Genomic DNA, 23,686 nt, shown 5'->3' with positions numbered 1-23,686 from the left:
CCCAACTCCAAGGCCAGAGAGTGTTGCCATGTGCTGCAGTTTGACCCGGCCCAAGGCCTTGGTCATCATGTCAGCCGGCATGTCCGCTGTCTGCAGATGGACAAGGCAGATGCTGCCGCGATGCACCTCATCGTGTTGGAATCGGTGTCTACGCGCTCTCTAGCGCCTATGGTATTTTTCTGTGATTTTTCGGACTTTTTCCCGGTACTGTACGCTTACCTACAGTCCTACTTGTGCGCTCGCGCCTTATTGCCGAGCGCCACATATTTCCTCGGCATTTGCCGTGCCCTCCTGCCTAGAGCGGCGCATCCGAGTCTTTTCTCTTCCTGACTCGTTTGCTGTCGCTCTAGTGTGATCACTGGCTCGATTCTGCCTCGGACAGGTTATGAGCCCCGCGCTCTAGCTGCCCCAATCAGCCAAATCAACACCCCGACTCAAACTCGCCGTTGTGCGCGCGTACCAGCTGCGATTCCCTCCGCTCGAGCGGCATTCGACGCGCAAGACCCTCCCCTACCTTGTGCCCGAGCCGCGCTCCGCGAAAATCGCCAGTACCGCCGCTATCGCCGTGCGAAGTCCAGCACCTCCGATCACCGCAAATTTTCGCCCTCCCTCATATTCGCCGTTGCGCACGCAGTTCGCGTTCGTTCCTCTCCAAACAACTTCCAGTCACTCCGCGCCCTTCTCCCCTACACGTCGACCCCACTCTCGTCCACTTTCGCCGGCTCGATCGTCCCCAACAACCGTCTTTTTGCGCCATGTCGAAGCGTGACTCAGATGGCCGCCCCATCCTCACCCGCTTCAACTGGAGCTGGTGGGACAGCGAGATCCAGCCCTGGCTGTCCAGCAAGGGCCTCTGGCGCTATGCCAAGGGCACTGTCACCAAGCCCAAGCCCAAGGACGCCAGCGCAGTCACTGATGCGGAGTACCGCACTCAGGAGGAGTATGAGCAGCGCCTGGAGAAGGCTGCTGGCGAGCTTTGGCTCGCCATGGAGGAGCCGCTTCGTCTGCAGTTCAAGGACAAGCGCAGCACGCCCAAGGACCTCTATGACGCGATGAAGACCGCCTTCAACATCCAGGAGGCTGGCACGCGCTTTGCTGCGCTCTCTGACTTCTTCGACGTCAACCTGGGCGACGACGCCGAGGCCACCACTGCCCTCACCGACCTCCTCTCGCGCGTCGACGAGGCCATGACGCGCGTCCAGTCCCTGCGCCCCTCGACCGGCTATGACGTAGCCACGATGGACCTCGAGCTGAAGGCGATGGTCACCATGCGCGCGCTCGCCGTCTCCCCCAACCCGCAGCACGCCAACATGTACACGTCCCTCCTGCTCGACAAGGCGCTCACCTACGAGACGGTCAAGGACATGATCGCGCGCGAGTTCGCCTCGCACCGGATGACGGCGGACGGCACCCCCCTCGCAGCCAACCGCGCCGGGTACACGCCCGAGTGCTACAACTGCAAGGGACCGCATCTCATCCGCGACTGCCCCAAGTTCAAGCCCGACTGGAAGAAGGAGGAGGAGGCCGCCGCTGCTGCTTCTACCTCGAAGCGCCAGCAGAAGAAGAAGAACAAGGGCGGCGCCAACGCGTCTGGCGCGTCCTCTGCGCCCTCCTCCGGCCCCTCCGAGGCGTCCTCTACGCCGTCTACCTCCGCCGCTGCTGCGCGCGTCGAGTCTGCTGGCCAGGCAAGCGCTTTCACTTCCTCCCCCGCTCTCAAGGAGTGGCTCCAGTCCAAGGCTGCGGCTAACTTCAACACCGACACAGGTGCGTCTCTACACATGACGCCGCGGCGAGATTGGTTCGTCACCTACTCGCCGCATCGTGTTCCTGTTCGCCTAGCAAACGGCGCGATCGTCTACTCGGCGGGCATCGGGTCGGTGGAGTACCAGCCGGTGGAGGGGGAGAAGTTGCTTACGCCTATCGTGTTCTTTGACGTCCTTCATGTTCCTTTGCTTACCTCGAATCTACTATCCATCTACCACCTCACTGCGCACAAGGGGTACGAGGTCAGCATCAAGGACAAGCGCGTCGCCTTCTATCGCGCTGGGGCGCTCGTCTGCACCGCTACTGTGGACGACTCGAACACAGGCTACTTGGACGGCTACGTCGTCGTTCCTCCTGCGCACAGCGCGCAGCGCGCCGCCTCTACCACGCTCCCGCTCGACGCTGCGCTCTGGCACCGCCGCTTTGCGCACGTCAACCATGGGGATATTGCGAAGCTGCGGCAGCGCACGCTGGTGAGGGGCATGCGGTTTGAGAGCAAGGAGGCGCCGGACCCGATCTGCGAGCCATGTATCATGGGCAAGCAGACGCGCAAGGCGGTACCGCGCGGTCCGGGAGAGCGCGCTACGCGTCCCCTCGAGTTGGTTCACACCGATTTGAAGGGTCCTATGCCGGTCGCATCCAGAGAGGGGGCGAACCTCTACTGGATCACCTTCATAGACGACAAGACGCGGCGGCGCTGGGTGGCGTATTTGAAGCGCAAGAGCGACGCCTGGGCTGCTATCCAGCAGTTCAAGGCCGCCGCTGAGGTGGAGAGCGGTCAGCGCTTGGAGGTACTGCGCTGCGATGGGGGTGGCGAGTACATCTCCAATGTCATGAAGGACGCGGCGCTGAAGGAGGGGTGGCGGTTGGAGATCACAGAGCCAGATGAGCCGCATCAGAACGGCGTTGCTGAGCGTGCTAATCTAACCCTTGCCAATGGCGCTAGCTCTATGCTCTATGAAGCGAAGCTGCCGCCTTCATTCTGGGCCTACGCCATAGCCGCCTACAACCACGTTGCCAACCGCGCTCCTACCTCCGCTCTGCCTGGCGACACCACCCCCCACATCGCCTGGACTGGCAAGACGCCGGATGTCGGCTACTTCCGCGTCTTTGGGTGTCTGGCCTATGTTCTGGTGAAGGACAAGCACCGGCGCGCGCTCGAGCCGCACTCTCAGAAGTGCATCTTCTTGGGGTACCCTCCGGGGACCAAGGCCTGGTTGTTCTACAACCCGGCCACCAAGAAGACGGTTATCTCTTCGCATGCGGTCTTTGACGAGCGCTATATGCCGGGTACGTCGCTCAAGAGCCTCAATCTCATCACTGCGGAGATTATAGACCGAGGTGAAGGCCTTCCGGACTTTGGGGATGTTGCTGATCAAGGGGGTGATGTGCCGTCGCCCTCTACCCATCGTCATAGCGCAGATGACGATGGTGTCGCGCTCTATGATGATCAGCCACCTCCCCCATCCGGACCGCCAGCGCCTGCTGCGCCTCAGCTGCGCACACCGCCGCCCACATCGCCGCCGGCACCCTCTACGCCGTTTCAGCAGCCAGCTGAGCCTACCACACCGCCTAGCGCGCGTCCGCCGCCGCCCTCTGCGCCCCGCCCGCCTCGCACCGCGCCGCCTAGCAAGGCCGCGCTGAGAGGCAGGCAGGAGCGCGCGCAGGAGCAGCAGCCAGCGCCGCGCCCTGAGCGCAGTCCGTCCCCTGCTTGGGAGACAGTTCGGCCGTCTACCTCGAGCGGACCGCCACCGTCGCGTCTGCCTCGGGCAACCAAGCCAACCCACAGCTTATCTGAGCGCGAATTGACGACTCGCGCTTGGCAAAAGCAGCCTGCGCCGCCTTCTACAGGCCGCGCTACATCGTCTACACCCGCGCCCCAGCCGCAGGTGACGTCCCCTAACCGGTTTGCGCCGTTATCCGGCCAGATTGAGGAGGTGGATGAGGAGGAGGAGGAGCAGGAGGAGCAGAGTGAGCAGGAGGAGCGCAGGGAGCAGGCGCAGGAGGATGATGCGCAGAACAGAGCGGAGGCGAGGCGCAGGATGATGGAGTGGTCAGGGAGTGAGGATGAGCTTCAGATCACTGATGAGACGCCTATCCCAGGAGCGCACGTTATGCAGGCCGGCCTCGACTACGTCTTCAGCGGCATCACCGAGGAGGACTGGTCAGTAGAACAAGCCCTCAACTACGCCCTTTCGACCACGGTCGCGTCCGACCCGCAGCAAGGCGAGCCCAAGACGTTTGCTGAAGCGCTGCTTCGCCCGGACAAGGCCAAGTGGATCGAGGCCGCATTCGACGAGGTGCAGGCGCTGGTCGACAACGGCACGTTCGAGGTGGTCGAGCTGCCGCCCGGCAAGCGCGCTATTGGCAGCTGGTGGGTGTTCAAGGTCAAGCGCAATGCTGATGGGTCTATCGAGCGGTACAAGGCGCGCTGCGTCGCGCAGGGCTTCTCGCAGCGTCCCGGCTTCGAGTACACCGAGACGTTCGCCCCTACGCCAAAGTGGGCCGCCATCCGCGCTATCCTCGCCCTCGCCGCCATGGACGACCTCGTGCTCTACTCCATCGACATCAGCAACGCGTTCTTGAATGGCGAGCTGGCCGAGGAGATCTACATGCGCCAACCGCCCAGTTTCAAGCTCGGCATTGATCCTGACAAGGACTATGTCTGGCGCTTGAAGAAGTCGCTCTATGGGCTGAAGCAGGCGAGTCATGTCTGGCACGAGACGCTGAACAAGGTGCTTGTAGAGATGGGCTTCACGCGCATTCTCTGCGACCACAGCGTGTGGGTGTATGGGCGCGGTGACGCGCGCATCCTCGTGCCCGTCTTTGTGGACGACATGACGATTGGGTGCAAGACTGACGCGCAGGCGCTCGGTATCATCGGCGAGCTGAAGAAGCACTTCAAGCTGCGCGAGTTGGGTCCTACCACCTGGCTACTGGGCGTTGCCATTGAGCGCGAGCGCAGCCGGCGCACGCTGTCTCTTTCGCAGCGCCAGTATGCCACGGACGTCCTCGAGCGGTTTGGCATGGCCGAGTGCAGCCCGGTCACCACTCCGCTCAACCCCTCGCAGAAGCTCAGCGCCGCCGACGCTCCTGTCACGCCGGAAGACATCGAGTTCATGTCTACCCGCGCCAAGGAGTACGCCTCTGCTGTTGGCGCCATTGCCTGGCTCGCCCTCGCCACTCGTCCCGACCTCGCCTACCCGGTCTCCGTCCTCGCTCGCTTCACCGGCAACCCTGGCCGCCCGCACTGGAACGCGCTCAAGCACCTCTTCCGCTATCTCAAGAGCACGCTTGACTACAAGCTGACCTACAATGGCAAGGCGGTGAACGCGCGCTCCGAGCTCTTCTACACCTACACTGACGCGGACCACGGCGGTAATCCGGACAACGGTCGGTCTACCAGCGGCCAGATTGTTATGATGGCGGGTGGAGCGGTCTCCTGGTCGTCCAAGCTGCAGACTATAGTCGCGCTTTCGACCACTGAGGCAGAGTACGTTGCGGCGTGCTCTGCTGGCCAGGAGATCCTGTGGATGCGCAACTTCCTGACCGAGTGTGGCTACTCGGTTAAGAGCGCGCCCTCCACCCTCTACATTGACAACAACTCGGCGCTGCAGGTGGCCAAGAACCCGGAGCATCATGGGCGCATGAAGCACCTGGACCTGCGCTTCTACTGGCTGCGCGATGAGGTGCATCGCGGCAGCATCCGCCTTGTCCATCTGCAGACAGCGGACATGCCGGCTGACATGCTGACCAAGGCCTTGGGCCGGGTCAAACTGCAGCACATGGCTGCGCTCTCTGGCCTTGGAGTTGGGCGCTAGGACGTGCTCGATCAAGGGGGTGTGTTGGAATCGGTGTCTACGCGCTCTCTAGCGCCTATGGTATTTTTCTGTGATTTTTCGGACTTTTTCCCGGTACTGTACGCTTACCTACAGTCCTACTTGTGCGCTCGCGCCTTATTGCCGAGCGCCACATATTTCCTCGGCATTTGCCGTGCCCTCCTGCCTAGAGCGGCGCATCCGAGTCTTTTCTCTTCCTGACTCGTTTGCTGTCGCTCTAGTGTGATCACTGGCTCGATTCTGCCTCGGACAGGTTATGAGCCCCGCGCTCTAGCTGCCCCAACCAGCCAGTTCCACACCCCGACTCAAATTCGCCGTTGTGCGCGCGTACCAGCTGCGATTCCCTCCGCTCGAGCGGCATTCGACGCGCAAGACCCTCCCCTACCTTGTGCCCGAGCCGCGCTCCGCGAAAATCGCCAGTACCGCCGCTATCGCCGTGCGAAGTCCAGCACCTCCGATCACCGCAAATTTTCACCCTCCCTCATATTCGCCGTCGCGCACGCAGTTCGCGTCCGTTCCTCTCCAAACAACTTCCAGTCACTCCGCGCCCTTCTCCCCTACACGTCGACCCCACTCTCGCCCACTTTCGCCGGTTCGATCGTCCCCAACAACCGTCTTTTTGCGCCATGTCGAAGCGTGACTCAGACGGCCGCCCCATCCTCACCCGCTTCAACTGGAGCTGGTGGGACAGCGAGATCCAGCCCTGGCTGTCCAGCAAGGGCCTCTGGCGCTATGCCAAGGGCGCTGTGACCAAGCCCAAGCCCAAGGACGCGAGCGCGGTCACTGATGCGGAGTACCGCACTCAGGAGGAGTATGAGCAGCGCTTGGAGAAGGCTGCTGGCGAGCTTTGGCTTGCCATGGAGGAGTCGCTTCGCCCGCAGTTCAAGGACAAGCGCAGCACGCCCAAGGACCTCTACGACGCGATGAAGACCGCCTTCAACATCCAGGAGGCCGGCACGCGCTTTGCCGCGCTCTCTGACTTCTTCGACGTCAACCTGGGCGACGATGCCGAGGCTACCACTGCCCTCACCGACCTCCTCTCGCGCGTCGACGAGGCCATGACGCGCGTCCAGTCTCTGCGCCCCTCGACCGGCTACGACCTAGCCACGATGGACCTCGAACTGAAGGCGATGGTCACCATGCGCGCGCTCGCCGTCTCCCCCAACCCGCAGCACGCCAACATGTACACCTCCCTCCTGCTCGACAAGGCGCTCACCTACGAGACGGTGAAGGACATGATCGCGCGCGAGTTCGCCTCGCACCGGATGACGGCGGACGGCACGCCCCTCGCAGCCAACCGCGCCGGGTACACGCCCGAGTGCTACAACTGCAAGGGCCCGCACCTCATCCGGGACTGCCCCAAGTTCAAGCCGGACTGGAAGAAGGAGGAGGAGGCCGCCGCCGCTGCTTCTACCTCGAAGCGCCAGCAGAAGAAGAAGAACAAGGGTGGCGCCAACGCGTCTGGCGCGTCCTCTGCGCCTTCTGCGCCCTCTGACGCGTCGTCCTCTACGCCGTCCACCTCCGCCGCTGCTGCGCGCGTCGAGTCCGCAGGCCAGGCAAGCGCTTTCACTTCTTCCCCCGCTCTCAAGGAGTGGCTCCAGTCCAAGGCTGCGGCTAACTTCAACACCGACACAGGTGCGTCTCTACACATGACGCCGCGGCGAGATTGGTTCGTCACCTACTCGCCGCATCGTGTTCCTGTTCGCCTAGCGAACGGCGCGATCGTCTACTCGGCGGGCATCGGGTCAGTGGAGTACCAGCCGGTGGAGGGGGAGAAGTTGCTTACGCCTATCGTGTTCTTTGACGTCCTTCATGTTCCTTTGCTTACCTCGAATCTACTATCCATCTACCACCTCACTGCGCACAAGGGGTACGAGGTCAGCATCAAGGACAAGCGCGTCGCCTTCTACCGCACTGGGGCGCTCGTCTGCACCGCTACTGTGGACGACTCGAACACGGGCTATCTGGACGGCTACGTCGTCGTTCCTCCTGCGCACAGCGCGCAGCGCGCCGCCTCTACCACGCTCCCGCTCGACGCCGCGCTCTGGCACCGCCGCTTTGCGCACGTCAACCATGGGGACATTGCGAAGCTGCGGCAGCGCAAGCTGGTGAGGGGCATGCGGTTTGACAGCAGGGAGGCGCCGGACCCGATCTGCGAGCCATGCATCATGGGGAAGCAGACGCGCAAGGCGGTACCGCGCGGGCCGGGAGAGCGCGCAACGCGTCCCCTCGAGTTGGTTCACACCGACTTGAAGGGTCCTATGCCAGTTGCATCCAGAGAGGGGGCGAACCTCTACTGGATCACCTTCATAGACGACAAGACGCGGCGGCGCTGGGTGGCGTATTTGAAGCGCAAGAGCGACGCTTGGACTGCTATCCAGCAGTTCAAGGCGGCTGCTGAGGTGGAGAGCGGACAGCGCTTGGAGGTACTGCGCTGCGATGGGGGTGGCGAGTACATCTCCAACGTCATGAAGGACGCCGCGCTGAAGGGGGGGTGGCGGTTGGAGATCACAGAGCCAGATGAGCCGCATCAGAACGGCGTTGCTGAGCGTGCTAATCTCACCCTTGCCAATGGCGCTAGCTCTATGCTGTACGAAGCGAAGCTGCCGCCTTCATTCTGGGCCTACGCTATAGCCGCCTACAACCACGTCGCCAACCGCGCTCCTACCTCCGCTCTGCCTGGAGATACCACCCCCCACATCGCCTGGACTGGCAAGACGCCGGATGTTGGCTACTTCCGCGTCTTTGGGTGTCTGGCGTACGTCCTTGTGAAGGACAAGCACCGGCGCGCGCTCGAGCCGCACTCTCAGAAGTGCATCTTCTTGGGGTACCCCCCGGGGACCAAGGCGTGGTTGTTCTACAACCCGGCCACCAAGAAGACGGTTATCTCGTCGCATGCGGTCTTTGATGAGCGCTACATGCCGGGTACGTCGCTCAAGAGCCTCAATCTTATCACTGCGGAGATTATAGACCGAGGTGAAGGTCCTCCGGACTTTGGGGATGTTGCTGATCAAGGGGGTGATGTGCCGTCGCCTCCTAGTCATCGTCATAGCGCGGATGACGATGATGTCGTCTCTTATGATGATCAGCCACCTCCCCCGTCCGGACAGCCCGCTCCCGCTGGTCCGCAGCTACAGACGCCGCCGCCTACATCGCCGCCGCGCGCCCCCACCACGCCTGAGCAGCCATCCACGCCGCTTCAGCAGCCAGCTGGGCCTACCACGCCGCCTAGTGCGCGTCCGCCGCCGCCCTCTGCGCCCCGCCCGTCTCGCACTGCGCCACCTAGCAAGGCCGCGCTCAGAGGCAGGCAGGAGCGCGCGCAGGAGCAGCAGCCAGCACCGCGCGCAGAACGCAGTCCGTCCCCTGCTTGGCAGACAGTTCGGCCATCTACCTCGAGCGGACCGCCACCGTCGCGTCTGCCTCGGGCAACCAAGCCGACCCACAGCTTATCTGAGCGCGAATTGACGACTCGCGCTTGGCAAAAGCAGCCTGCGCCGCCTTCTACAGGCCGCGCTACATCGTCTACACCCGCGCCCCAGCCGCAGGTGACGTCCCCTAACCGGTTTGCGCCGTTATCCGGCCAGATTGAGGAGGTGGATGAGGAGGAGGAGGAGCAGGAGGAGCAGAGTGCGCAGGAGGAGCGCAGGGAGCAGGCGCAGGATGAAGAGGCGCAGGACAGAGAGCGGGCAAGGCAGGAGATGATGCACTGGTCCGGGAGTGATGATGAGATTGGGATGACTGACAACACGCCCATCCCAGGAGCGCACGTTATGCAGGCCGGCCTCGACTACGTCTTCAGCGGCATCACTGAGGAGGACTGGTCAGTAGAACAAGCCCTCAACTACGCCCTCTCGACCACGGTCGCATCCGACGCGCAGCAAGGCGAGCCCAAGACGTTTGCAGAGGCGCTGCTACGTCCGGACAAGGCCAAGTGGATCGAGGCTGCGTTTGACGAGGTGCAGGCGCTGGTCGACAACGGCACGTTCGAGGTGGTCGAGCTGCCGCCCGGCAAGCGCGCTATTGGCAGCCGGTGGGTGTTCAAGGTCAAGCGCAATGCTGATGGGTCTATCGAGCGGTACAAGGCGCGCTGCGTTGCGCAGGGCTTCTTGCAGCGTCCCGGCTTCGAGTACACCGAGACGTTCGCTCCTACGCCGAAGTGGGCCGCTATCCGCGCTATCCTCGCCCTCGCCGCTATGGACGACCTCGTGCTCTACTCCATCGACATCAGCAACGCGTTCTTGAACGGCGACCTGGCCGAGGAGATCTACATGCGCCAACCGCCCGGCTTCAAGCTCGGCATTGATCCTGACAAGGACTATGTCTGGCGCTTGAAGAAGTCGCTCTATGGGCTGAAGCAGGCGAGTCATGTCTGGCACGAGACGCTGAACAGGGTGCTTGTAGAGATGGGCTTCACGCGCATCCTCTGCGACCACAGCGTGTGGGTGTATGGGCGCGGTGACGCGCGCATCCTCGTGCCCGTCTTTGTGGACGACATGACGATTGGGTGCAAGACTGATGCGCAGGCGCTCGGTATCATCGGCGAGCTGAAGAAGCACTTCAAGCTGCGCGAGCTGGGTCCTACCACCTGGCTACTGGGCGTTGCCATTGAGCGCGAGCGTAGCCAACGCACGCTGTCTCTTTCGCAGCGCCAGTACGCCGTGGACGTCCTCGAGCGGTTTGGCATGGCCGACTGCCACCCGGTCACCACCCCGCTCGACCCCTCGCACAAGCTCAGCGCTGCCGACGCTCCTGTCACGCCGGAGGACATCGAGTTCATGTCCACCCGCGCCAAGGAGTACGCCTCTGCCGTTGGTGCCATCGCCTGGCTCGCCCTCGCCACTCGTCCCGACCTCGCCTACCCGGTCTCCGTCCTCGCTCGCTTCACCGGCAACCCCGGCCGCCCACACTGGAACGCGCTCAAGCACCTCTTCCGCTATCTCAAGGGCACGCTTGACTACAAGCTGACCTACGACGGCAAGGCGGTGAACGCGCGCTCCGAGCTCTTCTACACCTACACCGACGCGGACCACGGCGGTAATCCGGACAACGGGCGGTCTACCAGCGGCCAGATCGTCATGATGGCGGGTGGAGCGGTCTCCTGGTCGTCCAAGCTGCAGACTATAGTCGCGCTTTCGACCACCGAGGCAGAGTACGTTGCGGCGTGCTCTGCCGGCCAGGAGATCCTGTGGATGCGCAACTTCCTGACCGAGTGTGGCTACTCGGTCAAGAGCGCGCCCTCCACCCTCTACATTGACAACAACTCGGCGCTGCAGGTGGCCAAGAACCCGGAGCATCATGGGCGCATGAAGCACCTGGACCTGCGCTTCTACTGGCTGCGCGATGAGGTGCATCGCGGCAGCATCCGCCTTGTTCATCTGCAGACAGCGGACATGCCGGCTGACATGATGACCAAGGCTTTGGGCCGGGTCAAACTGCAGCACATGGCAACGCTCTCTGGCCTTGGAGTTGGGCGCTAGGACGTGCTCGATCAAGGGGGTGTGTTGGAATCGGTGTCTACGCGCTCTCTAGCGCCTATGGTATTTTTCTGCGATTTTACGGACTTTTTCCCGGTACTGTACGCTTACCTACAGTCTTACTTGTGCGCTCGCGCCTTATTGCCGAGCGCCACATATTTCCTCGGCATTTGCCGTGCCCTCCTGCCTAGAGCGGCGCATCCGAGTCTTTTCTCTTCCTGACTCGTTTGCTGTCGCTCTAGGTGCGTAGTTATGCATTGTATCTCGCTACTTGTGAACCTGACTCGTTTGCTGTCGCTCTAGTGTGATCACTGGCTCGATTCTGCCTCGGACACTCGCGCCGTGCCTACAAGAAGATTTCTGCCTATGTCCAGTCTGATCCTAAGCGACCGCAGCGACACCAAGGTTCGCACACCATCGACTCGGGTGTGTCAAAGACCATGACCCCCGACGAGCGCCTCTTCGACGACAGCACTTACCGTGTCCTTGACCCGCCGCGCAACATCTACCTCGGGAATGAGTCCGTCATCAAGGCAGTAGGCATTGGCACCGCCTGCTTTGCCTCCAAGACGCCAAACGGTGTGCGCGCGCTGACTATCCGGAAGACACTGCATGTCCCCGACCTCGCATTGACGCTCATCTCGGTGCCCCAGATCACCAAGCGTGGTCTGCGCGTGTCCTTTAAGGACAACGCATGCACAATCCGCGACTCCTCCGGCGATATCGCCTGCGTCGCAACACGCAAACACGGTCTCTACCACGTCGACTGTCAGCCCATCGGCATGGATGAGCGCGCCTTTGTCCGAGGCAGAATCGAGCCAGTGATCACACTAGAGCGACAGCAAACGAGTCAGGATCATATTCAGCAGTACAGAACGCATAACTACGCACCTAGAGCGACAGCAAACGAGTCAGGAAGAGAAAAGACTCGGATGCGCCGCTCTAGGCAGGAGGGCACGGCAAATGCCGAGGAAATATGTGGCGCTCGGCAATAAGGCGCGAGCGCACAAGTAGGACTGTAGGTAAGCGTACAGTACCGGGAAAAAGTCCGAAAAATCACAGAAAAATACCATAGGCGCTAGAGAGCGCGTAGACACCGATTCCAACAGTCTTGCTCGATTTAGGCCACGGGGCTCATAACCTTTCACGAGCTAAATAAGCGCAGAGAGCGCAAGACCTCAGTCTTCCTGCGTATAGGATAGCAACTGAATTCATACCTAAATAAGTGCAGAGAGCGCAAGACTAAAGTACAGTCAGTATAAGTAAGAGTAAAGTAAGTAAAAGACATACCCTCAGTCTTCCTGCGTATAGGATAGCGACTGAGGGAAAAGGAAAGGTAGGTACACGCGTATGTACGGGGCCATCCGGGCAAAGCGTGGGGAAAAGTCATGTGATCTCAACTCTTGGAACTTACATAAGCAGTTCCAAGGGTTGAGGTCACATGACCTGGCTGAAGGTAGACTCACCACTAAACACCACTTTTGACAAAGTCCAATCGCTACCACTAAGGAAGCAAAGGGCAATGAGGAGGAGTGCAAGCAGTTTGATGTTGACGACCGCAAGGCACGTGGTGCCATCATCATGGGTAAGAACACGAAGACGCACAGTTAATGGAATGTCTGCTGTAGTGAAGGATATAAATGTCAGGAAAGAGCACATTTGACTATTTTGATGAATTTGAGAAGGAGCAGAACATGCGCAATTCGACCTGCAAGGACCAGTCGAAAATTGTGGCTGTGCAGGCAAAGTCGGGCCGATCGAGCATGTGGAAAGTTAGAGACAGTATCTTACACAGGACTACCGGTAAACACCTCAGGGTACCACTTATGTAGACCTCTTAGCATATATAGATGTGTGTGATTTGTATGCTAAGAGCCCTGAAAACTGCTATCCTTAATCGCTATTTTGGCAGCCTCTCGGATTGGGCTGGGATTGAATGTATGGGGTCCTAGGGTGGTAGGGAGGTCATCCCCAGATGCGGGGGCAGATCGGGGAGGGGCAGGAAAATTAGCGCATGCACTATTTAATTAGGGCGCGCGCTATTTTGGCGGCACCTGCGTACTTGCTCCTAGCTTCTTATCTACCTTCCTACTGCCATATATACCCCCAATTATGGCAAATGGGACAGGTGGTAGCTCCCTATGCCCTTGAAATCCAGCTTGCTTGTATGTCTGCCTCAATTCAGATGTTGTATAGTAAATACAGGACTTCTCATATAACCAACAATCTGACCATAAATATTCAATCTATTGCTAAGCATTGCTTGTCTCAAGTCATGAGATCTATCTCAGACTCTGCTTGTGAAGTATGCCTTTGCGATCGAAGTTCAGACCAAGTCCTCATATCAGGACAAGCACTAAATAAGCAATGCACTTGTTCATCCATTGTGTAAGAAGCACACACACTTATTAGCGCATGCACTCAATAGAACACGCACTAAATAGGACAGGCACTAAATAGTGCACACCCTATTTAGCGCTTGCCTTAATTAACGCGCGCCCTAATTAGCAAGTGCCCTAATTAGTGCATGCCTTATTTAGGGCACGCACTAAATAGTGCACACCCTATTTAGCGCGCGCCTTAATTAGTGCATGCACTAATTAGTCCACGTCCTATTTAGCGCACACCTTATTTAACACGCGCCCTAATTAGGGCGCGCCCTAATTAGCGCACACCTTAATTAGGGCGCACCTTAATTAGTGAACATGCTAAATAGTGCTCGCCCTAAGTAGTGTATTTACTGATATCCATTCACTTAGGCAGTTCATGCCATTATAGGCCCAGAATGGGAGTATATTGAGAAGAATATATTCTAGTTGGGTTAATTAAAAGGTCCAAGATCTCCTCCTCCACCCCACATTGTATGAGATCATTGCACTGTGTAAGCTGGCAAGGGGATAGCATGAGGTACATCAGGTGAAAGAGGTGCAGAAGGATCAGGAGGGCTTGGAAATGAGATGGAAGGAGTCAGAGACAGCAATCGGGACTGTGATTGGGCAGATAGCAGCTTTGTTGTTGGTACTGAAGCTTTTGCATTCCTGGCTTCAAATAGGCTAGGACAGGTTTTTAAGTATTGATAGAGCATGCAAAGCATAACAGAGACACACCACTGATTTTATCAACACTTGGCAGTGAATCATCAGAGAGGGGATGACTGAACTCGCGTGTTGGTAGTGCTTTGCTTTTGTGGGGGGTAGGTCTATAAGCATCAGATGAACTGTTGGTGTTCCCATCCTCTAGGTCTGCATGAGCAGGAACAGGTGCACAATTCCTTGTGCTCCGATAGAGATGTGACCTGGTCTCTACGTGACAAGGCAATGCTTCTTGGTAACTATCATCCTCGCTCTCAATATCGGCGTCTTGTTTGTGTTCTTGTTGTCGAATAACTGTCCTGATCTTCAGTAACCAATATGCACATTGAAAAGGCCTTTCACCTTCCGAGCGCTTCTTGACCGCTGCCTTCAAATCAGAGGCCTTTAGTGAAGGGATACCATCTATGTCTTGCACCAGCACCACCGCAAGATATGGTACTGATCCTTCAACATAAGATTTCTCATCTGTGCAGTGTAAGTGCGCGTACTGTCATCAACATACAAGTGGTACGCATGCTTCGACCAGGGTTCTAATTGTAGTAGCCCCTTGTCAACATGATCACAAAATACCGTCCCTTGTATTTGGGTGAGAGTTTCAGTTTTGAAGCCTTTATCTGGGTAGTGGAAAGTTGAGTGTATACATCCACCAAAATTCAAGTTACTCACTAGAGGCAGGCATGGTTTTGTCCCAACCAATAATTCAAAGCTTTTTCTCAAGCAGCTTCTTTGGTACTGAGGACCAATGAAAGCGAGACGGGCACCAATCAGTCCTTTGTGCTATACAGAGATCAGCATGACTCTTGTACAATGTATACCAAGGACATACCAAATTGGGCTTGTATAGAGCTCCTAAAACAGGCGCGGAGCGACGCTGCTGTTACCCCTCTACTCGTAGACGTTGAGGGAGTGGTAGTAGTAACTGGAGCAGCCCTCTGCTTTCCCTTTAACTTTGCACTGGTTATGTGCCCAGTATCAGTGGGGTCATCCCCAGCAGGCTGATCAGGATGCTTCAGATAGGTATTCTTAGATTGACAAAGACGCACTGATCTGTTTTGAGGAGTCAGATCACCACATATAGTAAGAAATTAGCTCAAAGTGCGCACTGAAGGATGGTTGACAATTCAAGGTACGTCTTGAGCACAATGCTGGTGTTGGCGGTCAAAACCTAGATATGATCAGCGTGTTAGCTAGCAGGCAGTCTCGTAGTTCAACTCACATCCCAAGCCAGAGGAGAGCCACAGAATAACTTTGCATCTCGGGGAGGATGGTGGTCATCTCCGACGTAGACAATTGCACCAAGAACAATGATATCATCGGTGGCCACTTACACTTTTGCCTGCATCAACAGAGAAACAATAGTGCGATGATCTTACTGGAAAAACACTTACAGCTTCCTGCAGCTGGCGTTGGCATGCGTTGATTTGCACTCCAGCGGGGACGTTGACAATATCTTTGCCAAGCCTAACTAGGTCGGCCCGTATCTTGCGTCGTAGTTTGTCCTTGGCCTGATCCAAGATACCAGTTACTTTTTTAATGTAGTCTTCTGTACAACGTGCATTGTAATTAAGGCGGGATTCTAATAAAGGAGTTATTATCAACCAAAAGTCAGAGATGAGAATACTTACCTTCTGGGTGTTTAGGGTGGACGATGCGATAGCGCTGGCGGTGGAGGTTCGCAAGATTAGCTTTGCGACCATATGGGACCTCAAGCATCATTTGACGCCAAACCGAGTTGACAGTGCGATTGTAGACCTTCGCATAGTAGCGCACAGCTTCTGTCAAGTGCATTCCTAGACGCCGAAGAACAGATACTGTTGAAATCGGTGTCTACGCGCTCTCTAGCGCCTATGGTATTTTTCTGCTATTTTACGGACTTTTTCCCGGTACTGTACGCTTACTTACAGTCCTATCTCTGCGCTCGCGCCTTATTGCCGAGCGCCACATATTTCCTCGGCTTTTGCCGGCCCCTCCTGCCTAGAGTGGCGCATCCGAGTCTTTTCTCTTCCTGACTCGTTTGCTGTCGCTCTAGGTGCGTAGTTATGCGTTGTATCTCGCTACTTATGAATCTGACTCGTTTGCTGTCGCTCTAGTGTGATCACTGGCTCGATTCTACCTTGGACAGATACATGTGATTTTCTCCAAGGCCCCTTGGTGCGCTTCTTTGACGATTCGTCCTTTGGACTGTCTCCACTACGCTCCTGCATTGGTTCCTTCTCATCCTCCCAGTCGTCTTCAAACTGCTGTCCAGCAATCTGAGATGGAGAGGGAGACTGGGGCGGTGTCACCATAAAGTTCAGTTCACCGGACGCTAGCTTGTTGGGCGTGTGTGTCTGCGCTTCAGCCTCTGCTTCAGCGAGCATAGCACCCAGCTCGCTGGGAGGCTTGAGAGTGATAGGATTGGCGCCTGAAGGTGAATGAGCAGTGGGACCTGCTGCTAAATGCAAGAGCGTACCTAGTGGTTGATCTTCTTGGTTGACACCTTCATCATCAATTATGCGGTCCTCATCGCAGTCATCGCTGTCATCTCCTTCATCATCAAGGCTGCCAAAGCTGCCTGTCATATGTCGTTCAGTAAAGGAATGACATCTGGGACGTGAAACCTACTGTCGGAATTGCTACCTCTTGTTCTAGGCCATTGGTTCTCAATCTGTAGCCTTGTCGGTGGGAGTTGTACGCAAAGGTTTGTTCAGGAGAGGGGCGCGGTGGGGAACGCAAGTATCTATGGGATGTGGAGGGTACGTCTATAGTAGGAGTGTTCTCTCTGGAAAGGTCGTCTACCATATGTGCGTTGTTATTGCTCGTAACTTCAATCTCGTCCATTGGTATGTTATGAACAGAGGAAGGATGCTCTAATGGCAGCATAGATAGGGGAAGATCTGTTGGTAGTGGAGGAATTTCATCAACTGCGTACTGGCTGGACATAGTCACGTTGCCATCCCCATCCTGTGAATTATGGGTTGAGGAAGGAGAAGCAGGTCTACTAAATGTGGGAGGACGAGGAGGAACCTCGACGAAGTCCAATACTTGTTGCCTTGGCTTTGGAACTACTGGTAAAGAAGCAGGAGGCGGAGCGTCAGGGGTTGGTGGTACAGATGTGTGTTGGAATCGGTGTCTACGCGCTCTCTAGCGCCTGTGGTATTTTTCTGCGATTTTACGGACTTTTTCCCGGTACTGTACGCTTACTTACAGTCCTATCTCTGCGCTCGCGCCTTATTCCCGAGCGCCACATATTTCCTTGGCATTTGCCGGTCCCTCCTGCCTAGAGCGGCACATCCGAGTCTTTTCTCTTCCTGACTTGTTTGCTGTCGCTCTAGGTGCGTAGTTATGCGTTCTGTACTGCTGAATATACATCTGACTCGTTTGCTGTCGCTCTAGTGTGATCACTGGCTCGATTCTGCCTCGGACAATGTGAGCAGTGAGGAAGTAATCAGATTGAGAACAGTGTTTGATAGTGTCGAGGGTGAATGAGGTGAGGGTGAACAAGGTGCTGGCTTTGTGCGCTTTGAGGAGGGTGCCTCAGGCTCTGGCGCTCCACGCTTGGATGCACCGGAGCGACGGGTGGGACGACGAGGGTGAATGATTGGTACTGCTCTGACGGCTGCAGATGCTGCAATATTGGTGGTGCCCACGGTGTTCAGTGCATCCACCAAGTCGGCAGTGCCTGCAGCGTCTAGGAGTATCCAGTCAGGCAGGGCAAGCCAGATACAAAGAGCTTCAGACTCACCTTCCTCGGTGTCCTCATCGATCAGGACCAAGGGCATCTTCGATGATGCCCTCTTTCTCTTGCACTTCTTTGAGGCTTTCTTTGGTTTGGGGCGGCCGGAAGGCCTGGCCAAAGCAGCGATACCCTCTTTCTGCAGTATTGTTAGAGAGACCCACTGTATAGATATATGTCACATACCATCTTCGCCGTCTTTTGCTGTGTTGCTGCCCGATTCGATCACCTTGGCCTGTCTGTCTCCACAACCTTATCCTTGCCTTTTTTACTAGGTAGTGGGTCAGGAAGACATTCAATGGATGGCAGCATCCCAATGTACGCCATGATAGAAGGTCTCCCGCGTGATACAATGTAGGTGATGGAAGTGGAGGACACGAGACCGCGTTGTGGACGGCCAACGCCCACATGGATTGGACTTCAGCCCCGATCAATCAACCGTTGGTTCGAATCTGACTCTAACCAGTTCACTGTCCGTCGCTCAGCCATAGATAACTCCTCTGTTGCCTCAGTTAGCCCCCAAAAGACAGAGGGTTGGTGATCCTTAGGTATACTGTTGATATGACATGATTTCTCTAATATATAAAACCAAAGAAGGTGAGCTCTGCGCACATGAAGTGGGATACGCAAAGGAACAGGGATGTCCTTGTGATTGATCTTACCCCACTTGTGCAGGTGCACCATGAAGCTCATGCAGTAGATGCCACAATCAATGGCATTATTCTGCCTGGGAACCTGTATAGCAGCTTAGTCCAGCCTGAATGAAAATCTTGAACAAACGTACATCAGGCGGATCAGCAAACCATTGCCATTTTGTTCTCCACCAATCTTTGTCCACGGGTAATTTCTTGAGCTCCCAGACTGCTTGCATACAGTCTCGCATCCTCTGCAAGGTATGGTAAGCTACATAGACTGCGTGAGAAGTAAGATGCACCTGGAAGAGCACTCTATTCTCCTGGGCGTTTGTCAGCAAGCTGTCGTACACGGTGCCATGGCGGTTGACAAAGTCCATGACAAACAGACACCAATGATTACCATGGACGTGTAGAGGGATCAGTAGTAGCTTCAGGTCCTTGACGTTAGATGCATCAATGAGCTGTGAAAAAGTCAGCGGCAATGGTTGATGTGCAAAGATACTGCAAGCAACGCACCTTGAGTCCACCAAAACGCGCTGCCAGCTTGGTTCCTTGTTCTGAGAAACACCGGCTGCCGTCCTTTGGGTTCGCAGGGAATATCTCTTGGTGGCAGGCAACGGGACATGAGGGCTACAACAACGTTGTGATGCGACTGAGGATTATGCATGAACAGCTCGATGAAGAAGTTGATGATCTCATCGTTAAGCCACTGGTTAGATGCCAGCCGTAAGATGTGCTCCCTGTTCAAGGTGAAGTAGGAAGCCGGTAGCGGTGCGCTGGTGCTGGGGGACTTTGCCGCTATAGGACGTTTTAGAACGCGGATGGAGGTGAATGACGCAGATTTGATGATCGCTATTTGCTAGAAGCGCGTGAGCAATTGACAAGAGCTAAAAGGGACGCAGAACACTCATAGACTCGAGTACTCTACGAGGCAATTCCATGTCACTGCCCCATTCAATGAACTTGAGGTGCAGATGTTGATAGTGGGTGCGAGCGGCCTGTACGGTGTCCCTGATATTGTTGGAGGCTTGGAAAGCAGCGGACACACAATCCGGTGGCGCACGTTCATGGAGCAGGAGCTTGAGAAACTCATCCCCTGCAGACAAAACAGGATCTGAGCGGGTACATTGGTGCAGCATCTTCATGCAATTGTAGCCCGCTTGCCACCGGGGATAGTCGCTAGCATAGAGGTCTCGCTCAATGGCATTTGCACGCAGAGACAGTCTCTTCTTGTCGATCACATGCCCCTGCAACAGCGCTTCTGCACAAATCATTAAGCAACGATGCCCATGGGCCAAGCTGCAGGAACGCACCTAAGCTGCCCTCCCTCACCCAAGTGCAGAACAAATCCTGCCAGGACTTGTAGAGCACCGTCACCTCTTTACTGACCGGATGACCGAATAATTGACAAGTTCCCTTGCCCACTGATCCCAATACAGATCCTGCCACCACCGCCTCCTTCGCCTTCGCCTTCCCCTTGCAGTCTTTGGGGGCAGGAGTCTCATCCTCCTGGCTGAGCGTAGACCCCAGATCCACGGGAGTTCCCATGTTTTCAATCGGGGGGGCTAATAAGAGGTGAGCACCAAGCAAAGTACCCAGAAACTTGCACTTACCGGCCTGGTACTGCGCGGCCTCCGGGTCGGGATTGCTCATGGCTGTAGTCAGCCAAGGGTGCTGATTTTCTCGCTCATCAGTTTTGGAACACATGCACTACTGACCACATACCTTTCGCCTCACACTGAGCGATTCTTCTGTCAGTTGCGGCTACCTCAGGCGAGCGACAACGACGTGTTGTCCAAATCGCCCAAAGGGGATATGCTGACCGAGGCAGAATCGAGCCAGTGATCACACTAGAGCAACAGCAAACGAGTCAGGAAGAGAAGAGACTCGGATGTGCCGCTCTAGGCAGGAGGGCACGGCAAATGCCGAGGAAATATGTGGCGCTCGGCAATAAGGCGCGAGCGCACAAGTAAGACTGTAGGTAAGCGTACAGTACCGGGAAAAAGTCCGTAAAATCGCAGAAAAATACCATAGGCGCTAGAGAGCGCGTAGACACCGATTCCAACACACCCCCTTGATCGAGCACGTCCTAGCGCCCAACTCCAAGGCCAGAGAGCGTTGCCATGTGCTGCAGCTTGACCCGGCCCAAGGCCTTGGTCAGCATGTCAGCCGGCATGTCCGCTGTCTGCAGATGGACAAGGCGGATGCTGCCGCGATGCACCTCATCGCGCAGCCAGTAGAAGCGCAGGTCCAGGTGCTTCATGCGCCCATGATGCTCCGGGTTCTTGGCCACCTGCAGCGCCGAGTTGTTGTCAATGTAGAGGGTGGAGGGCGCGCTCTTAACCGAGTAGCCACACTCGGTCAGGAAGTTGCGCATCCACAGGATCTCCTGGCCAGCAGAGCACGCCGCAACGTACTCTGCCTCAGTGGTCGAAAGCGCGACTATAGTCTGCAGCTTGGACGACCAGGAGACCGCTCCACCCGCCATCATAACAATCTGGCCGCTGGTAGACCGACCGTTGTCCGGATTACCGCCGTGGTCCGCGTCAGTGTAGGTGTAGAAGAGCTCGGAGCGCGCGTTCACCGCCTTGCCATTGTAGGTCAGCTTGTAGTCAAGCGTGCTCTTGAGATAGCGGAAGAGGTGCTTGAGCGCGTTCCAGTGCGGGCGGCCAGGGTTGCCGGTGAAGCGAGCGAGGACGGAGACCGGGTAGGCGAGGTCGGGACGAGTGGCGAGGGCGAGCCAGGCAATGGCGCCAACAGCAGAGGCGTACTCCTTGGCGCGGGTAGACATGAACTCGATGTCTTCCGGCGTGACAGGAGCGTCGGCGGCGCTGAGCTTCTGCGAGGGGTTGAGCGGAGTGGTGACCGGGCTGCACTCGGCCATGCCAAACCGCTCGAGGACGTCCGTGGCATACTGGCGCTGCGAAAGAGACAGCGTGCGCCGGCTGCGCTCGCGCTCAATGGCAACGCCCAGTAGCCAGGTGGTAGGACCCAACTCGCGCAGCTTGAAGTGCTTCTTCAGCTCGCCGATGATACCGAGCGCCTGCGCGTCAGTCTTGCACCCAATCGTCATGTCGTCCACAAAGACGGGCACGAGGATGCGCGCGTCACCGCGCCCATACACCCACACGCTGTGGTCGCAGAGAATGCGCGTGAAGCCCATCTCTACAAGCACCTTGTTCAGCGTCTCGTGCCAGACATGACTCGCCTGCTTCAGCCCATAGAGCGACTTCTTCAAGCGCCAGACATAGTCCTTGTCAGGATCAATGCCGAGCTTGAAACTGGGCGGTTGGCGCATGTAGATCTCCTCGGCCAGCTCGCCATTCAAGAACGCGTTGCTGATGTCGATGGAGTAGAGCACGAGGTCGTCCATGGCGGCGAGGGCGAGGATAGCGCGGATGGCGGCCCACTTTGGCGTAGGGGCGAACGTCTCGGTGTACTCGAAGCCGGGACGCTGCGAGAAGCCCTGCGCGACGCAGCGCGCCTTGTACCGCTCGATAGACCCATCAGCATTGCGCTTGACCTTGAACACCCACCAGCTGCCAATAGCGCGCTTGCCGGGCGGCAGCTCGACCACCTCGAACGTGCCGTTGTCGACCAGCGCCTGCACCTCGTCGAATGCGGCCTCGATCCACTTGGCCTTGTCCGGGCGAAGCAGCGCTTCAGCAAACGTCTTGGGCTCGCCTTGCTGCGGGTCGGACGCGACCGTGGTCGAAAGGGCGTAGTTGAGGGCTTGTTCTACTGACCAGTCCTCCTCGGTGATGCCGCTGAAGACGTAGTCGAGGCCGGCCTGCATAACGTGCGCTCCTGGGATAGGCGTCTCATCAGTGATCTGAAGCTCATCCTCACTCCCTGACCACTCCATCATCCTGCGCCTCGCCTCCGCTCTGTTCTGCGCATCATCCTCCTGCGCCTGCTCCCTGCGCTCCTCCTGCTCACTCTGCTCCTCCTGCTCCTCCTCCTCCTCATCCACCTCCTCAATCTGGCCGGATAACGGCGCAAACCGGTTAGGGGACGTCACCTGCGGCTGGGGCGCGGGTGTAGACGATGTAGCGCGGCCTGTAGAAGGCGGCGCAGGCTGCTTTTGCCAAGCGCGAGTCGTCAATTCGCGCTCAGATAAGCTGTGGGTTGGCTTGGTTGCCCGAGGCAGACGCGACGGTGGCGGTCCGCTCGAGGTAGACGGCCGAACTGTCTCCCAAGCAGGGGACGGACTGCGCTCAGGGCGCGGCGCTGGCTGCTGCTCCTGCGCGCGCTCCTGCCTGCCTCTCAGCGCGGCCTTGCTAGGCGGCGCGGTGCGAGGCGGGCGGGGCGCAGAGGGCGGCGGCGGACGCGCGCTAGGCGGTGTGGTAGGCTCAGCTGGCTGCTGAAACGGCGTAGAGGGTGCCGGCGGCGATGTGGGCGGCGGTGTGCGCAGCTGAGGCGCAGCAGGCGCTGGCGGTCCGGATGGGGGAGGTGGCTGATCATCATAGAGCGCGACACCATCGTCATCTGCGCTATGACGATGGGTAGAGGGCGACGGCACATCACCCCCTTGATCAGCAACATCCCCAAAGTCCGGAAGGCCTTCACCTCGGTCTATAATCTCCGCAGTGATGAGATTGAGGCTCTTGAGCGACGTACCCGGCATATAGCGCTCGTCAAAGACCGCATGCGAAGAGATAACCGTCTTCTTGGTGGCCGGGTTGTAGAACAACCAGGCCTTGGTCCCCGGAGGGTACCCCAAGAAGATGCACTTCTGAGAGTGCGGCTCGAGCGCGCGCCGGTGCTTGTCCTTCACCAGAACATAGGCCAGACACCCAAAGACGCGGAAGTAGCCGACATCCGGCGTCTTGCCAGTCCAGGCGATGTGGGGGGTGGTGTCGCCAGGCAGAGCGGAGGTAGGAGCGCGGTTGGCAACGTGGTTGTAGGCGGCTATGGCGTAGGCCCAGAATGAAGGCGGCAGCTTCGCTTCATAGAGCATAGAGCTAGCGCCATTGGCAAGGGTTAGATTAGCACGCTCAGCAACGCCGTTCTGATGCGGCTCATCTGGCTCTGTGATCTCCAACCGCCACCCCTCCTTCAGCGCCGCGTCCTTCATGACATTGGAGATGTACTCGCCACCCCCATCGCAGCGCAGTACCTCCAAGCGCTGACCGCTCTCCACCTCAGCGGCGGCCTTGAACTGCTG

The 23,686-nt window shown here is 57.7% G+C and overlaps 2 protein-coding genes across 2 annotated transcripts; both read right to left on the bottom strand.

Moving 5' to 3' along the window:
- Positions 1-14,013: 14,013 nt before the first annotated feature.
- SCHCODRAFT_02661578 (uncharacterized protein) lies at positions 14,014-14,848 on the bottom strand (the record flags this gene model as incomplete). The annotated part of the gene is made up of 5 exons (XM_050346496.1): positions 14,014-14,084; positions 14,185-14,463; positions 14,512-14,607; positions 14,658-14,783; positions 14,836-14,848. The coding sequence occupies 5 exons, from the start codon at positions 14,846-14,848 to the stop codon at positions 14,014-14,016; spliced, it is 585 nt and encodes a 194-aa protein (XP_050202931.1).
- Positions 14,849-15,054: 206 nt separating this feature from the next.
- Positions 15,055-20,172, bottom strand: SCHCODRAFT_02709628 (uncharacterized protein; the record flags this gene model as incomplete). Its single annotated transcript, XM_003035866.1, has 20 exons — positions 15,055-15,123; positions 15,213-15,216; positions 15,273-15,334; positions 15,558-15,712; positions 15,795-15,980; positions 16,283-16,573; positions 16,622-16,723; positions 16,774-16,823; positions 17,081-17,112; positions 17,357-17,428; positions 17,799-17,839; positions 17,894-18,023; positions 18,497-18,619; positions 18,669-18,770; positions 18,819-18,980; positions 19,036-19,076; positions 19,138-19,378; positions 19,443-19,780; positions 19,833-20,084; positions 20,133-20,172. The coding sequence occupies 20 exons, from the start codon at positions 20,170-20,172 to the stop codon at positions 15,055-15,057; spliced, it is 2,493 nt and encodes an 830-aa protein (XP_003035912.1).
- Between the last annotated feature and the right edge of the window lie 3,514 nt (positions 20,173-23,686).

This window comes from Schizophyllum commune (assembly GCF_000143185.2).
Source record: "Schizophyllum commune H4-8 unplaced genomic scaffold SCHCOscaffold_1, whole genome shotgun sequence".
Taxonomy (NCBI): domain Eukaryota; kingdom Fungi; phylum Basidiomycota; class Agaricomycetes; order Agaricales; family Schizophyllaceae; genus Schizophyllum; species Schizophyllum commune.
Note: the sequence above shows the minus strand (reverse complement) of the source record. Positions and strands in the feature narration are given on the sequence as shown.